This window comes from Curcuma longa, chromosome 14 (genome assembly GCF_044706935.1).
Source record: "Curcuma longa cultivar G26 ecotype Majalengka, Jawa Barat chromosome 14, ITB_CL_G26_1.1, whole genome shotgun sequence".
In the NCBI taxonomy this organism is placed as follows: domain Eukaryota; kingdom Viridiplantae; phylum Streptophyta; class Magnoliopsida; order Zingiberales; family Zingiberaceae; genus Curcuma; species Curcuma longa.
The window spans coordinates 193042-211809 of NC_133874.1; the positions used below are offsets into that span (position 1 = coordinate 193042).

The 18768-nt window shown below is 38.5% G+C and overlaps 1 protein-coding gene across 2 annotated transcripts; it reads right to left on the reverse strand.

Moving 5' to 3' along the window:
* Positions 1-6127: 6127 nt before the first annotated feature.
* On the reverse strand, positions 6128-18698 carry LOC141845084 (histone deacetylase 17-like). Of its 2 annotated transcripts, XM_074733124.1 has the most exons (10): positions 18555-18698; positions 18320-18383; positions 17297-17389; positions 17089-17197; positions 16727-16776; positions 16569-16659; positions 16213-16283; positions 15858-15956; positions 6902-6968; positions 6128-6421 (listed from the first exon to the last, which is right to left on the reverse strand). In XM_074733124.1, exons 2-10 carry the CDS (start codon positions 18377-18379, stop codon positions 6333-6335), a joined length of 729 nt encoding a protein of 242 aa, XP_074589225.1. In that variant the 5' UTR covers positions 18380-18383; positions 18555-18698; the 3' UTR covers positions 6128-6332. The 2 variants fall into 2 exon arrangements, with proteins under 2 accessions (XP_074589225.1, XP_074589226.1); XM_074733125.1 differs by lacking the exon at positions 18555-18698 and having other exon boundaries at positions 17297-17422; positions 18320-18367.
* Between the last annotated feature and the right edge of the window lie 70 nt (positions 18699-18768).

The following is an 18768-nucleotide window of genomic DNA, read 5'->3' on the forward strand; positions in this document are numbered from 1 at the left end:
AGAATCTGACAATATCTTATCAAGAGATTTTAATTTTAAATTTGGAATCTGGATAAGATAAGTTTGTCAGAATCTGACAAAATCTTATCAATAGATTTTAATTTTAAATCTGGAATCTGGATAAGATAAGTTTGTCAGAATCTGACAAAATCTTTATCAAGAGATTTTAATTTTAAATCTGGAATCTGGATAAGATAAATTAGTCAGATTATTTCTAACAAATATTCTTAAAGATTTTATTAGATTTATTCTATCAAAATCTATTTAAGAAAACTGTTGGAAAATTATTAAAATTTTTCTGAGTAGGCTTGGCTATAAAAGTGGGGGAATACAAGAGGTAAAGGGTTAGACATAACATCACCTCTCTTCCTTGGTTTTATAGAGTCGGCCACCTCCTCCCCTTCTTCTCCTCCTTGCTAAGGCCGGCCACCACCTCCTTGCTTCCTTTAGGGATAGGGCCGGCCACATCTTCTTCCTCCTTGAGCTAGGGCCGGCGCCACCTTCATCTACTTGAGCTAGGGCCGGTGGCTAAGAAGAAGAGAAGAAGAAATGAAGGAAAGGGAAAAAGGAAAGGAAGAAAAGAGAAAGCTTGGGTGGATTTATTCTTGGAAGATCGTCGCCCACACGACGTCCAATAAAGCTAGAGGGATACAACAGAAGATCAAGAGGTCTTCGGGTACAAACTGTTGGGATCGGTGCGTTCGCCAGAGGGGGGTGAATAGCGATTTTCGACTTTTCTCCTGCACAAACGTCAGCGGAAGCAAGAATAATAATGAAGAAAAGCAAGATCGCTAACCCGTTCGATTTACTTGGTATCCACCTCCGCAGAGGTGACTAATCCAAGGATCCACACGCACACACACACCCGATGCACTATGAATCTTCTCCTTCTCGAAAACCTCAAAGGCGGAGAAACCTTTACAACTCTTTCGATCTCCTCAAGAATAATATGAAAATACTGTTTTAGAGGAGAGGAAGAAAGCAAAGATTAGAGAACAAAAACGTTCTCAAAAGAAGCACAAAGCAATAAAAGAATGGCAGAATTCTTGAGTTAATCTCGTGCAGGCTTCTTTTATATTTCTTCAACATCAGTCGACTGCTGGCAGGGCCAGTCGACTGATGCCTTCAATCGGCAACAAAATCTCGCATTAAAGTGCATTAAATGCTTGCCAATTTCTGCAACGTTCAAATATTAGTCGACTGATCCAAGACCAGTCGACTGGCACATTACACCAGTCGACTGACCAGTCAACTCCTGTCTTCCTCTGGCTCGACTGATTTTTCTGTGTGCGTCTGATTTATGAGCAGTCGACTGCTGGCAGGGCCAGTCGACTGGTGAAGCTGAAAAATTTCATTTCAGCTTCTCTGGACCTAGACCTCGGCCTTCAAACACCTCCTATAGCCTCATGCCTCCTTGGATGCTCCATCATCCTTGCACTAGCTTGAGATGTTTCCATCAGCTTCGTCATGTCAAGTCTTTTCCAAGACCAACCTTGGACTTTTTCTTGCCAAGACTACCCACTTGGACATTTCTTTGCCAAGACTACCCACTTGGACTTTTCTTTGCCAAGACTACCCACTTGGACTTTTCCTTGCCAAGACCACGCTTGGACTTTCCTTTGCCAAGACTACCCACTTGGACTTTTCTTTGCCAAGACTACGCTTGGACTTTCCTGCAAACTTGCATCACACATGTTAGATCACAATAATTGCCTAACTTTAAACACGGTTTAGCCAAATATTGAAACTCAATGTACTTGGGGCAAGGATTGCACCAACACAAACTTCATCCACACAATTCTAAGGTGAAAGGTACTAATTAGAATTAACTTCCGCTGCAATTTAATTAGTAATTTTTACATTTTCATGGAACCTGAAAACAAACACAAGAAGTCAGCGATCCGTGTGGCCGCTTGGAAAAGTTTCGTGCTTGTGCAAAATTTTTGTACAGGCGAGATCAACAGAACGGTTTCCTGATGCGCCGCAAGTTTGAGTGCTTTGATAAGTTCAAAGAATACAAGGCTGATGTGGAGAAACATCTTGGTAAAAGTATCAAGACACTACGGTCTGATCGTGGTGGAGAATACCTCTTAGGAGAGTTTAGGGACTACTTGTCAGAGGTTGGGATTCAATCCCAATTGTCCGCACCTGGTACACCCCAACAGAACGGTGTGGCGGAGCGAAGGAATAGGACTCTTATGGAAATGGTTAGGTCGATGATGAGTTTATTCAGAGTTGCCAAGTTCGTTCTGGGGATATGCTCTGGAAACAGCCGCTTATATTCTGAATATGGTCCCTTCTAAGTCAGTAGCCTCTACTCCCATAGAATTGTGGACTGGGCGTAAGCCTAGTCTAAGACACATTCGGATTTGGGGTAGTCCAGCACATGTGCTGAAAGGAGATGCTGATAAGTTGGAGTCACGTACAGAAGTGCGTCTGTTTGTGGGTTATCCTAAGGGAACGAAAGGTGGTTTATTTTATAGTCCTAAAGATCAGAAGGTCATTGTTAGCACCAATGCCCGATTTTTAGAAGAAGACTATGTCATGAACCACAAGCCCACAAGTAAGATAGTTCTTGAGGAAGTGAGAGAGGAGTCCCCTACCTTAGTACCACAAGTACAAGATGAGATACCACAGGTAACTGCACCGCGTGTCACTAGGAATACACAGTCACAAGTAGAGCCTCGTCGTAGTGGGAGGGTTACTAGGCAACCCGACAGATTCATGTTTTTGGGTGAGTCTTCGGACTTGGTCCCTGGTGAACATGAACCTGATCCCTTGACATACGATGAAGCACTCCAAGATGTAGATGCAGTATCTTGGCAAAGTGCGATGAATTCAGAGATAGAATCTATGGATTCTAACCAAGTCTGGAAGCTTGTCGAACCACCAGATGGTGTAAAAGCCATTGGGTGCAAATGGATCTTCAAAAGGAAAAGAGGAATAGACGGGAAGGTGGAAACCTTCAAAGCTAGGCTTGTTGCGAAGGGGTATACTCAGAAAGAGGGCTAAGTCTGCTCGGTAGAGTGCCCGACTTAGTTTACTCGGCTAAGTCTGCTCAGGGCAAAGAACATCTGCCCGATTAAGTTTACTTGGCTAAGTCTGTTCGACAAACTGTCCGACTTAGTTTGTCCGACTAAGTCCGTCCGACAGACTGCCCGACTTAGTTTGCCCGGCTAGGTCTGTCTAATAGACTGCCTGACTTAGTTTGCCTGATTAAGTCTGTCCGACAGACAGCCCGACTTAGTTTGATCCATACGAAAACTATATTCATTTTATCGATTCTATTTATTGGAATCGAGATTACCTTCGATGCGAGCCCTTCGCAATCCCGACAGTAACTCTTGCCTTCAAAGGTTGTTGGATCTCAGCGCGATCAGTGTGTTCGCGCCTCCACGGTATCCACACGAATACTGAGATGGAAAGGAACCAGATCGTGGTGCTAGCCACAATACTAGGTTCGGCCAAGGTAGAAGAGAAGAGGAAGAAGACTAATAGTCCTTCTCTTAAAAGCCTCTCATCCCTTTTTATATCCAACCATGGAATATGAAGGATTTTTTTGCTCTTGGGATTCCATAGAATTAATACCTTTAATAATCCCATGCATGTCATGCATGATGATCATGCAACCCTCTTAATGATGCTCATGCAACCCTCTTAATGATGAGGGAATTAATACCCTATTAATCTCATGCATGATGATCATATAACCCTCTTAATGGATTCGATTTGACTTGAATCCAACTCGAGTCTCACTCAATCCGAATTGGCACTAAGGGCTGACACTAACACCATACTCGGCCAGAGATTTCCGCTGGCGCTGATCGTGTGGATCGCGATCTTCTCGTTAGAAAATCGGGGAGCGATAGTCAGTGGAGAAGATCACGTGATCACGCATGAGAAGCGACGGTCGATGGCTTGGGTCGACGTAGGCGTTAACTAGATAAAAGAAAATGAATCAATCGGACCAAACCGACTAGGATTTGGGCTCAGATCGAGTTTGGTTCAAATTCGTATTGTAGCGAATCGGGTTTATTTTGGTTCACTTGGTTGTTCACTAACCATACGAACTCCGATTTGATCCAAACTAGTTTTGTTCATTTCGTCTTCGCAAGATGAGTTCCATTCTTCCCACTAACAAAATATTTTCTCATATCTTACATTCTCCCTCATTAATAAAAATTTAGTCTCTAAATTTTCTATCTTCATACTATAGTGCAGAAATACCATAGTAATCAGAATTATATCTCAAGTAAATAGATAAGGATATCGAGCCCGGATAGTATCCTCCAGCTTCCAAGTAGCCTCTTCATCTGTATGGTGCTGTCACCAGTCTTTTACAAGTCAAATATTTTATTCCGCAACTGCCGCTCCTTATGACCAAGGATTCGCATTAGAATTTCCTCATAAGATGCATCTGCCTAAAGAGGAATAGGTACTTCCTTTAGAATATGAGTAGGATGAGGCACGTAATTTCGTAGTATGGAGATATGAAATATGTTATGAATACCAATAAGTGTCAACAGTAATATTAGACGGTATGTCACCTCGCCAATCATTTCTGTAGCATGGAGACATGAAATCATGGTGCCTCCGTAGTGGAATGAAAAGAGAAAAGGTAAAGAAAGAGAGAAAGTCTTACAGAGAACCCCCTTACCAAGAGTATATACCTGACCTTTTATTCGTATGAGAGGGGCAGATACCAATGGAGATCATGGGAAGGGGGAGAAGAAATCATGGGAAAGTGGAGATCAATCGTCATGTTTGCTTGTGGTCAATTAAACTCGAATAATAGAACTCGATCAAACTATGGGACTCAATCCTATTAACTCAGTAACTCAATCACTCGACAAGTCAAATTTTAGATTAGCTCAGACCAACTCAGATTAACTCGATAACTCAGGATGGAGCCATATAGGTGCATTCTACAAAGAAAGAATATAGTAAAGAAATTTTGATTATGGGCGAAACGAGAAGAGTAGTGGGTGGTACGATTTTTCTGTAACAATTTGACTTTCAACACCTCGACTTCTTTCACGTGGTTTGAGAGAGAGAGAGAGAGAGAGAGAGAGAGAGAGAGAGAGAGAGAGAGAGAGAGAGAGAGAGAGAGAGAGAGAGAGAGAGAGATTTAACAGTTCAAGCAACATGCATGTGAGGTGTTCGAGCAGCTTCTGGATGATAAAACACATCCTTGTTGCATGTGAGGTGTTCGAGCAGCTTCTGGATGATAAAACACATCCTTTAATAAATGCAACATTATAACGCACAGTTAAAATACTCTACATCTTAAAGTGCATGATAAAATGCTGAAACTTTCAAGATGAAAATTTTTTAAGTAAATCACTCGGACCCATATGACGCCAGTGAAATCTTTTTATTGCGGAAAAACAAGAACTCGCCTTCCTCTTTTAACTGTATCGAAACTATATTACTTGCCCCACAAACTGACATAGATGAATACTCTGTTGATCGTCTCACCCCTACAGACACTACTATTACTAAATAAAACCTCCAATGATTTATCTCTCTTTAAAAAATATAAAGCCATTCTGGATGAGTTATCGGAATGACAGATTTCATTTTTTTATTATCAAGAGTGTAAGCTATGGATCACAAAAGGGTGCCCATTTGAAATGCTCCACAGAAGAAATTAAAGCAGCTAGGGAATATACAAGTTGGGAGAGATATTGGCTTACCAAATAGTTCATGAAGATTAGAACAGAATTATCTCAGCTACACTAGTGTTACTACCAATTTGTTCCTCAAACTTCTGTCTAAACAATTACTGTCAAAGCGATAGTATCTTTTAAATTCTCTTTCGAGCTTCGCAACATAGCTACATAGAAATGTTACAATATGCCCTTTCAGAACAAAAAGTTAACACAGCCTTCCAAGTACGCATAACAGTGATGCTTCAAAACTAGACGACTAACTGCATGCCCTGCAGCATCCTAACTTCCTTCACAGGAAGCTGAATTTCATGATTAGATCAGCAACCCCAAAAGGGTGGCGGAGAAAGGCTTTCTTTGCCATGTCTGCCTGTCAGAGCTCACAAAAACGATTGTCTGGAGACCAGAGCAGGGACTACAATTGCGCCAATACTGTGATCGAAATAATTGCTCACAAGTTTAGATGTCTGTCAGTCTGTTATGACAGAATGTCTACGTCACAAATAATACAAGAAGCCACGAGGCACACTTCAGAAAATTGCCAACCGCCGAGTAATTACAAATATCAATTAAACTGACCACCTAAAATGTAGAAAAAACACCTGTTTCTAAATTGAAAAGGACATGCTATTATACAACATGATGGAAGGACCACAAAGACATTCAAAGGCCATCGTCCATGTTATGATCATTATCATTGTCGCCATCATAATATTCATCATCTCGCTGAATTTGCTTATCCTGTGCATGCTCTGCGTTAAATTTCAAAGTAATGTCAGTTTAATAAGCAAGTATTGTCAGAGAACTTTGACAATGAAAGTGTATTCATGTAGTGTAAAAGATGGGATTTCACATCAAAAACTTTTTGAACTAAAGAATATCACTTTGGTGAAGTAGGATGTACTTGAGGTGGTCATGTATTTAACAGACAATAAAACCTATAAGATGCAAAAGACCTCGGACATTCCTTGGTAGAATAACAATAATAGTTAAAACTAGAGCAATTTCAGCATTACCCAGTGATGATTAACATAAAATTACGCTAATGAGGGGAAAGAGTGCGTGTAAATAATAACATCAGCAGAATAAGAAAAATTTGTAGCTTAGCTAGATCAATGAATGGATTCAAAACACAACACCAACATGAATGGATACAAAACACAACACCAACATCATTGATGTGGCATTGCAAACGTCAAGTCAACAGCTAATCTTATTTAAGCAGCACTTACGGTTTACTCTTTCATCAGGATTTTGCTCATCTTCATCGATATCAGGGATATAAAAATCTGGGGGAATCTGCAAAATGAATTGTATTCATTAATATTTCTGCTCGAACAGATTCCAAAGGATTAAATATGAATAAAGCCAAAAATTCACTTAGCTAATTGAAATTTGGTAAACAAATTTATCCATTGAAATTAACTCATTGTCTTTTTAGAAAAATATAAAATTAAATGAACATTTGATTCCTATTTTTTAAAATTTTTCTGCCAATTATTTTTCAACCATTCAAGATTTTTAGCCAAAATACTTGATTCAAAGAAATTAAGCTGTTTGATGAAAAAGCAAGTGGTAATTTGGTCCAGAAATAAGAGAGACCTGATCTGGATATTTTTGAACATAGGGACCCGATTTAAGCATAGCCCAATGTTAAGAGCCCCATCTGGATAATTACTCATTAATTGTTTAGGAAAAAGCTGATGACTAGTCCCTGTTTGCATTCTTATTCAGTATGGTGATACACTTAAAAGATAAAAGACAAAATGAAATGTGTGAGAACTTGTGAAGACACAGGCCTTGCGCTTGTTAGGGACTTAGCTTCTTTAAAAAAGACTTTCCTAAGTGGTGGCTTAGACTGGACCCTCATTGACACAGCAAAAATTGTTTGGCCAAATGGCCCAACAGCTTACAATATTTTACAACAATAAACAAAGTGCCAGATGTGGGGCAATTTCTAACATGCGATTGTAGCACCTGACATTCGATTGTAACAGTTTGCTTACTTGTAAATTGTTGTAAGCCATTAATAGGCCACTTGGCCAAACAATTTTTGCTGGGTGCCAATGACGGTCCAGTCTGCTTAGACTAGAAAGACTGTCTTGGAGAATCTTAAGTACCTAGGAAGCGAAGGCTGCAACAGGAGCCACACAAGCACTTAGCATTAGGCCTGTGAAAAGTTTTGCATAATTAATGGTCATGTACAAACTGATGGTTATGGCATCATTAACTCAGAGACTAACAATTTCTCATTTAAGATCTGCGTGCTTATGCAGCACTCTATTATCTTCCTGATGAATTAACTGAAAAGAAACAGAAAATGACAATAGGGGTAAATAAATTCAAAATAATAAATAATATCCTAACCAAAAGACAGAATCCGAGATGGAAAATGTTAGAAAGTTCCCATTATTCCAAATCTAAAAACCTCAAATAAGTGATTAAATGAACTGATCCATGTTGCCCAGAAATTGTTACTAGTCTAAGTACGAGACAAGCCAACAATAAATTTGAAGAATAACTTCAACATGTATCATATTCATGCCAAGTTGATTTGGCAAACAGGCCTCCAACATCAATGAATTTATATCCTTATCCCAACATTGCACTAATAACGGATGCAAAAAGTGGGAATAGCAGGCAATTTGAAACCTTATTTGTACTCTCAGTCTCCATGTTGTCAAATACAGTGTTCCCCTTTGATATCTAAGTTTCAGTCAATATGCCAAATGGTTTAACACCATATAAGCGTACAGAAAATGGGTGTTTAACATCTTAAAATGTGATACATCATAAAAACTATTAGCTATAAAAAAATATATTTCCTAGAATAGGCCCCTAAAATTGGTATATAAATATGGTCTTGTATCTTGTAATGGAATAAGGATTCTTTTGTTATTTTCTATAACATGGTATCAGAGCAAAGAAATTAGGGTTAGTTTTTCGGCGCCATTCTCTTCCTCAGTTCATCGCGCCTCCTCGCAAGAGAAACTAGAGTCGTTCGCCTCCTCCCTCTCTTCTCCATTCGCCACCGCCGGCCTAGCTTCCCGACCGCAAGGAGAAGAGCGCGGTAGTTCCCGATCGCGCGTGCTTCCCCCTAATCGCGGTGCCTTCCTCGCCCGCGAGAGAAGGTCGGAGCTACCGCTGCCTATCACCGGTTTTGGTCTTCGTTTTTGCGTCGCCGACGTGCGTAATTACCAGAGAAGAGATCACGATTAAAGGAGAGAAGAACCCTAAATCACGATCGGGGGGATGTGCAGTCTTCTTCTGCAGCGCGGCACCGCCATCGGCTCTTCCTTCCTCCCGTGTGTGAGAACCTAAGAGCGCCGAGCGTCACCAGCCCGCGTGTGAATCGCGAGAGAAGGGAGACGCCAAAACCCTCCTGATCGACTTCATCCCGGCGCTGCCAGAGAAAAGCTATAGCTTTGACGCAGGAGGATTACTCCATCGAGGCAAGGGAGGTGGAAGAACTCGGCCACGGTCCTCTACTATCATCAAATCTTCCATCGTCGGTTTCAATTGGAACACCGCCTCCATGACCCGACCTCTCTTCAAAAGACGCTTCGTCTCACAACAGTAGGTTTTTCTTTGGAATTCTTCTTCGAATTTGGAATTCTTCTTCGTCTCACAACAGTAAGGTAAATCTCTTTCTGTTCGGTCTTTGAGAGCTGCGTATCTTTGGACTTCCTTCAGTAAAAATCAAAGTTATTTGGCTTTTTTTGTGAATAAAATCTTATAGCTGAAAATAAACCTTCTATCGTGATGGATATGGTACCTGTGGTGTCTAAAATTACGGATTATAAGTTAAATGATTCAAACTATTTGGATTGGAGTAAAACTGTCTGTCTTTATCTACGAAGTATTGACAAAAATGGACATTTAACTGATGACCCACCGTAAGATGATTCAAAACAAACATGACTTAGAGAAGATGATAGCTTATTCCTTCAGATTCGGAATTGTATTGATAATGAAGTAATTGGTTTAATTAATCATTGTGAATTCGTTAAAGAATTGATGGATTATCTAGACTTTTTGTACTCTGGGAAAGGAAATCTCACCCGTATGTATGAGGTTTGCAAAGCTTTTTACCGTGTGAAAAAACGAGATCAACCTCTGATTAATTATTTTATAGCTTTCAAAAAGACTTATGAAGAGCTTAATATGTTGCTACCCTTTAGTCCTGATGTGAAGGTTCAACAACGCCAACGGGAGCACATAGCTATCATGAGCTTCCTTGTTGGCTTATCACCTGACTTTAAATCTGCTAAATCACAAATTCTATTTAGTTCTGACGTCTCCTCGTTACAAGAAGTGTTTAGCCGCATTCTCCGTACAGAAAATATCACACCTGTTCCACCTAGTGGTGCTTTGGTGAGTCGCAATAATAATTATGTGTCAAAAAATCAACTATTCATAATAGAAACAAAGGAAGAGACTTACAAGATTTTGAAACTCAGATATCAAATTCGAGTGGTATTATATATAACTATTGTCGTAAGTCAGGTCATACAAAGTTTGAGTGCAGAAAGCTTCAGTACAAAAATTAACAAAAACATTTTGCTTATATTGCATCCACTAAAGATCCCTTTGATAAATCGGTGCTTATCTTTACAGATGAATTTGTCAAGTTTTCTCAATATCAGGAATCACTTAATTCTTCATCTTCCTCTGTCACTGCTATTGCTGATTTAGGTAACCACAAAACATGTTTTGTTACCTCATCCTCTAAGTGGGTCATTGATTTTGGTGTCACGGATCATATGACAGGTAATTCTAATCTCTTTTCTACTTTCACGCACAAATCTAACACTCCTATTATTACCTTAGCTGATGGGTCTTCATCTTGCACTGTTGTATCTCATTCTTTCCCGATCATTGTTTATTTCAGGATTGTTGGTTATATTTATTAGAAGTTGGTTATATTTATTAGAATAATTCTCCTAGATTTGGTCCATAAACCTCCTATATAAAGAGGAGCTTGTATCTCTTAATGAAATAAGATTTTCTGATTTATTATGATAACATGGTATCAGAGCAACCCTAATTCGGGATTTTATTTTTCGGCGTCGTTTTCTCCACCTCGCGATCGCGCACCTTCGCGCATCGCGAGCAGACGCCTCCAAGATCCTTCCTTCGCGCAGAAGACGATCTCCCTTCGCGCGAGTGAAGCCAGCCGAACTATCCCTTCTTCGCCAACTGCTTCTCTCACGCCGTCGATCACCGAGTCGCTTCGGCGTGACTAGCGCCGCGCCGCCCTAGCGCCGCGCCGCCCTCCTCTGCCCGACTACCGCTCGGCTGTCGCGACCCACCGCCTCCACGCCTTAGCTGCGACCCTTCGCCAACTACACCGGCCGACGTCGGAGTAGCCCTCTTCCTCCTCCACCGTCTACCGTCGACCGCCGTTCTTTCTTCTCCTTTGTATTCTGGCGCCGTTGCTCTCTGCTTCGCCGAAGTGTTGCAGCCGCAAGGGGAAGAAAAGGGGCTGACCCAGATCTGAGATTTGGTGGCGGCTTGACCCTAAGCTGATTATAGTAGCTAGGGCATAGCTGGTGTCTATCCCCTGGTTTCGGTTAACCCAGATCTGCAGCTTGGTCAATCTATCCCCTGGTTTCGGTTAACCCAGACCTGCAGCTTGGTCAATGCAATCTGCAGGCACTTCTTGAGCCGCCACAGGTTGGGCCTATATACAAGTATACTAATGTATTCATGCTGCCAGTTCCTTTTCTCTCACAGCAGTAGGCTTCAGTATAAAAATCAACAAAAACATCGGGCTCATATTGTATCCGCTAATGATACCTCTGATAAACCGATGCTTGTCTCTACAGAAGAATTTGCCAAGTTCTCTCAATATCAGAAATCATTTAAGTCTTCATCTTCCTCTATCACTGCTATTGCTGATTCAGGTAACCACAATACGTGCCTTGTTTCCTCATCCTCTAAATGGGTCATTGATTCTGGCGCCACGGATCATATGACAGGTAATTCTAGTCTCTTTTCTACTTTCACACATAAATCCAACACTCCTATTGTTACCTTAGCTGATGGGTCTTCATCTTGCGTTCGTGGGTCTGGCACTGTCAATCCCACTCCTTTGCTTTCCTTATCCTCTGTCTTACATTTACCTAATTTATCATTTAATTTGCTCTCTGTTAGTCAATTAACTCGCAATCTTAACTGTTGCATCACATTTTTTCCCGATCATTGTTTAGTTCAGGATCTTTTGACGAAGAAGACTATTGGTAAAGGACATGAAAATGGAGGTCTTTATATTCTTGATATACCTACCCCAAGATCTCTCGTTTGTTCAGGTGAAAATTCTCCTTTTGAGGCTCATTGTAGGTTAGGACATCCATCTCTTCCATTGCTCAAGAAACTCTGTCCACAATATAATAGCATATCTTCATTAAATTGTGAGTCATGTCAGTTTGCAAAGCATCATCGTCTTAGTTCAAGTCCAAGAATAAATAAACGTGCTAGTAGTCCTTTTGAGTTAGTTCATTCTGATATTTGGGGTCCTTGTCCTATTCTGTCTAAACCTGGTTTTAGGTATTTTGTCACTTTTGTGGATGATTATTCTCGTGTAACTTGGTTATACTTGATGAAAAATCGTTCTGAGTTATTTTCTCTATTTTGTGCTTTTTGTGCGGAAATCAAAACTCAGTTCAATATGTCCATCCGTACTTTACGAAGTGACAATGCCAAAGAATATACGTCCAATCTATTTCAATCTTATATGAGTCAGAATGGTATACTTCATGAAACCTCTTGTGTTGATACTCCATCCCAGAATGGTGTGGCTGAACGTAAGAATAGACATCTTCTTGAAACAGCACGAGCTCTTTTATTTCAAATGAATGTTCCCAAGTCTTTTTGGGCAGACGCGGTTTCTACTGCATGTTTTCTCATTAACCGTATGCCATCCTCTGTTCTTCATGGTGAGATTCCTTATAAAATTTTATTTCCTAACAAGTCATTATTTCCTGTTAATCCTAGGATATTTGGTAGCACTTGTTTTGTTCGGGATGTCCGTCCACAAGTCACTAAATTAGATCCCAAATCTTTGAAATGTATTTTCCTTGGTTATCCTCGTCTTCAAAAGGGTTATAGGTGTTATTGTCCTAGTATTAATAAATATCTTGTTTCAATCGATGTTACTTTTATGGAAGATACACCTTATTTCTCATCCTCACATATCCCGACTTCTCAAAAGGAAGATGATGATTTATTGGTATATTCGGTTACATCCTCTACACCTGTCTCAGAACCGACTTTTGTCAAGCCTCCTATTATTGAAATATACTCCAGGCGTCGACCTCCTGATTCATGTCCTGCACCAACTACTTCATCATCAGATCCAATTTCGAATGATGATCTTCCTATTGCATTACGAAAAGGTAAACGTCAGTGTACTTATCCTATCTCTTCGTTTGTGTCTAATAATGGCTTGTCATCCTCCTCCTGTTCTTTTATTGCTTCACTTGACTCTATTTCTATTCCTAAAACTGTCCGTGAGGCCTTATCTCATGATGGTTGGAGAGATGCAATGATAGAGGAAATGAAAGCCTTGGATGAGAATGATACATGGGACTTGGTTGATTTACCTCCAGGAAAACAAGCTATTGGATGCAAATGGATATTTAATGTTAAAGTCAATCCAGATGGATCAGTTGCCAGACTAAAAGCTCGTCTTGTTGCTAAGGGTTATGCTCAAACATATGGTGTGGATTATTCTGATACTTTTTCTCCGGTTGCAAAGTTGACATCTGTTCGGTTATTTATTTCTCTTGCTGCTACTCATCATTGGCCTTTACATCAACTTGATATCAAGAATGCTTTTCTTCATGGTAATCTTCAAGAGGAGGTGTATATGGAGCAACCTCCTGGTTTCGTTGCTCAGGGGGAGATGGAGCGAGTTTGTCGTCTTAGAAAGACTTTGTATGGTTTGAAACAAAGTCCACGTGCTTGGTTTGGAAAATTTAGTCAGGTTATTGAAAAGTTTGGTATGAAGAAAAGCAAGTCTGATCATTCTGTGTTCTACAAGCAATCAGGAGCTGGTATTATTCTATTAGTTGTGTATGTGGATGATATTGTGATTACTGGTAGCGATACTATGGGAATTTCATCTCTCAAATCTTTCATTCTCACTCAATTTCATACAAAAGATTTAGGGGTACTAAAGTATTTCTTAGGTGTTGAAGTAATGAGGAGTAAAAATGGTATATTTCTATCTCAGAGGAAATATGTTCTTGACTTATTAACTGAGACGGGAAAGTTAGGGGCAAAACCTTGTAGTACTCCAATGACTCAGAACGTGGATCTTACAGCAGATGGAGAATTATTTGAATATCCAGAGAGATATCGAAGGTTGGTTGGAAAGTTGAATTATCTTACCTTGACTCGTCCAGATATTGCATATTCGGTTAGTGTTGTTAGTCAGTATATGTCATCTCCAACGGTTCATCATTGGGCAGCATTAGAACAAATTTTGTGTTATTTGAAGGGTGCACCCGGACGAGGTATTGTATATAAAAATCATGGGCACACTCGTATTGAATGTTTTTCAGATGCAGATTGGGCAGGTTCCAAAATGGATAGAAGGTCTACCTCAGGTTATTGTATCTTTGTTGGAGGAAATTTAGTATCATGGAAGAGTAAAAAGCAAAAGGTTGTGTCACGATCCAGTGCAGAATCAGAATACAGGGCTATGGCACAGTCTGTGTGTGAAATAATGTGGATATATCAATTGTTAACTGAAGTAGGACTCAAAATTTCAATACCAGCAAAACTATGGTGTGATAATCAAGCTGCTATTCACATTGCATCGAATCCCGTGTTCCATGAGCGAACTAAGCACATTGAAATTGATTGTCATTTTGTTCGTGAGAAAATTCAACAAGGCTTGATTACTACAGGATATGTAAAAACTGGAGAACAATTGGGGGACATCTTCACAAAAGCTTTGAACGGGATCCGAGTTGATTATCTTTGTAACAAGTTGGGCATGATTAATATCTATGCTCCAACTTGAGGGGGAGTGTTGGTTATATTTATTAGAAGTTGGTTATATTTATTAGAATAATTCTCCTAGATTTGGTCCATAAACCTCCTATATAAAGAGGAGCTTGTATCTCTTAATGGAATAAGATTTTCTGATTTATTATGATAACAAATTATGGGTAAAACCTTGTAGTACTCCGATAACTCAGAACGTGGATCTTCCAGTAGATGGAGAATTATTTGAACATCCAGAGAGATATCGAAGGTTGGTTGGGAAGTTGAATTATCTTAACTTGACTCGTCCAGATATTGCTTATTCGGTTAGTGTTATTAGTCAGTATATGTCATCTCCAACAGTTCATCATTGGGCAGTGTTAGAGCAAATTTTGTGTTACTTGAAGGGCGCACCCAGACGAGGTATTGTATATAAAAATCATGGGCACATTCATATTGAATGTTTTTCATATGCAGATTGGGCAGGTTCTAAAATGGATAGGAGGTCTACTTCAGATTATTGTATTTTTGTTGGAGGAAATTTAATATCATAGAAGAGTAAAAAGCAAAAGGTTGTGTCATGATCCAGTGCAGAATTAGAATATAGGGTTATGACACAGTCTGTGTGTGAAATAATATGGATATATCAACTGTTAACTGAAGTAGGACTCAAAATTTCAATACCAGCAAAACTATAGTGTGGCAATCAAGCTGCTATTCACATTATATCAAATCCCGTGTTCCATGAGCGGACTAAACACATTGAAATTAATTATCATTTTGTTCGTGAGAAAATTCAACAAGGCTTGATCACTACAAGATATATAAAAACTGGAGAACAATTAGAGATCTTCACAAAAGCTTTAAATAAGATCCGAGATAATTATCTTTGTAACAAGTTGAGAATGATTAATATCTATGCTCCAACTTGAGGGGGAGTATTAGTTATAAAAAAATATATTTCCTAGAATAGGCCCATAAAATCGGTATATAAATAGGACCTTGTATCTTGTAATGGAATAAGGATTTTTTTGTTATTTTCTATAACAAAAACAAAATAAGCTAAGACATGTGGAATTCTTAATTACAATATAAAATTTCTAACATAAGGAAAACAATATGATCATTTAAGTTAAATAGCAGTTAGATAATGGTTATACCAAAAGCCACAAAAATTACACAAGTTGAACTAACCTCTTGCATTTGAACACCAGGAGCATGTTGTATAGACCGCAAACATTCTAGAACCTGAAACCTGATTGTGCCAAGATATGACTTACTATTCAAGTTCTCCTGTCACAAAACATTAAATAAAGAGATAAGTGAAAATTTTCCTGGGACTTCTTTTAGTACAAATTACAGCATCTATAAATGTTAAAAATTAATGTGTATATAAACAGTTCTGATCTGTTGTACTTGGTCAATAGTTTTAACAAAATATTTGAGGTCCAACTAAATGAAATAAAATTTTAATTGTGTGCTACTGGTAAAAAAACAACCTATGCGAATTGATTAGAATTCAAGGAAAGATTATCCTAACAGCACCTACCATGTTGCCATTGGGAATTTTCAAAGTGTAGTCTGGTGCAAAATACTTAATATAATCATTATCTGGGATTTCTGCAAGCCAAAAAAATATATATTAGCATGGACAGTTTCTTATTTTGCAAAGTTAGTATCAAGTAAACAGTAATAAGTAGACGGCATAAAGTTAAAGTGCATGTGCAGTAATGAGCAAAGAAGGGCAAACAACATGAACGTTGTTAGATTTCTTTACTACCCAGTTCACATATAAGATCAACATCTTCACATGAAGTACTTTACTTCAAAAATTCTCATGACTTAGATAACCCACAGGTGGAGAATAAAAATAAGACATTAATTTCCAGTTATTTTGTATTGTACCATTTGGGAGCTCTGTATCTAGCAAAACACCAGTTTCAACAGTCCAGCAGCGAGCAACATTTTCTTTAGTGTATCCTCCACCACCAGTAACCTTCAGAAAAGACATGCATATGATACCTTAAACAAGTCAGAAATAAACAAGTAGCTCAGATCCTTACCAACAGTGGCAGATTGAATTTCTTCACAAATCTTACACATTCTGAATGTCCTGTTAACAATCACTAAATGAATAGTAAAAAAATATTAAAGAAACTTATAGAAAACAATATGACAAACTACTTGTCAGGATAATATTTAAAACTAATTGTTTGTACTTTCCTCCTGAAACAAAACCAGAAATATGGAAATTTATTTTTACAAGGTATGAAAAATTATTTCAAACAATGCAAAAGACAACCCAATATGAACACTTATATTGAGACCCTGGAAACTACAAGCATATTTTAGCTCACATGTCAACAAAGGGTAGATACATTATAAGACAACATGACTAAAACACTAAAAGGCAAGAGATAAACACCTTCAATGGAGAGGTTAAAACAGCCCAAGCGATCACCAGCAAGTGAATCAGCTCCACATTGGAGAACAATAACACCTGGCAGATATGTTTCAACAACCTTGGAAATAATCTACAAAATATAACCATCCAAGAAGCTAGTTCATTAAAGAGGAAGATAAAAATCTGTAGATATAGCCTTCTGTACTTTACTTGCCAGATCATTTCTTACCGTTTTAAAAAGCCGAGTAAAACTAGCATCATCTATTCCATCCTTGAGTGGGACATTAATGGCATAATATTTTCCTTCCTTTTCACCTATATCCTTCATTCAATATATCCATATAATCTCAATATCCTATAAATCATAAATCAACATAAAATGAACAAGAAACAAAATCAAACACACAAATGTATGCTAAATTAAAGCACAGTGGAGGATACGAAAAAACTCTATGTAGAGTCAGAATAGTACAACAATATTTGGAACAGACAATTATATCTTGACTGTTAATGAGCATGACATAAGACTATGGCAATTATAATAGCATAAAACCTATGCCATTTTAAAATGAGTTTTCTTCCAATTCCCCATACTCCAATTCTGACATAAGGTCTAAATTTAGCATCTCAACCTATTTTCATTCATTTTATTATCAATGGGAGGCTACACTTTTTTACCCCACCTAAGTGCCAGCACATATCAACCTTATTTTAACATTTCAAATAACCATCACAATTTTGTCACTCTCAGCATTCACAACTCTGATAAATCGATTTTTAAATCCTGAAACATCCATGAATGCAAGATGATCCTTACTACATATATCATCACTATAGAAAATGTTTGGGAATGAACAGTTATGGAAAGTTTAAAGCAACTAATTATTCTTAATAGCATAATCATTATACAAAGGTTCAACATAACCGAAAACAAAGCTAATGTCCTTCCACCTAACATCTGAATGAAGACATTTGTTTGCTCCATTTGATCCCCCTTTTCTCCTCCAACTATAATAGAGTAAACCAGATTAAACTCAAGTACATATACCATTTTTTGAGAAAGTTATTATGTGAAATATTATTCCATGTTGAGAGATGTAAAACTCATATCTCAAGGTGTAACAAATAATAAACAAGAAAACAATTACAACAAGATATGAATGACATCATGAAATGACAACAAACACAAACTTAGCTGACAAGATTACACCTACTTTACAATGAAATCAACAAGAGAACTAAGAATAATTACTTTAACATCGCCAGTTCCAGGAAAGAAGATGTCACCATATTTATGGAAACTGACGGTCATTACCCTGTTTTCAATGTACATCGTTAATATCTTTTTGTTGTCCACTCTACACAAGCTATATAAATTACTTTATGTAACAAAAAAAAACATTTTATTAGAAAATAATTGAAGGAAATAGATTGGCAATGAAATTATCCTCTAGCTATTGAATTGACAAGTCAAATAAACATGTTGCCTGTCTGTGAAATAGAAAGCTTCTTCGACGCCGTCACCATGGTGAACATCTATATCAATATAAAGAACTCGAGCATGATATTTAAGAAGCTCCAGGATCCCCAAGACCAAGTCATTAATATAGCAGAAGCCTGATGCAGAAGACTTTTTCGCATGATGTAAACCACCAGCCCAATTTATAGCAATATCACAAAGCTGATGGTTTAGTCTTCTTG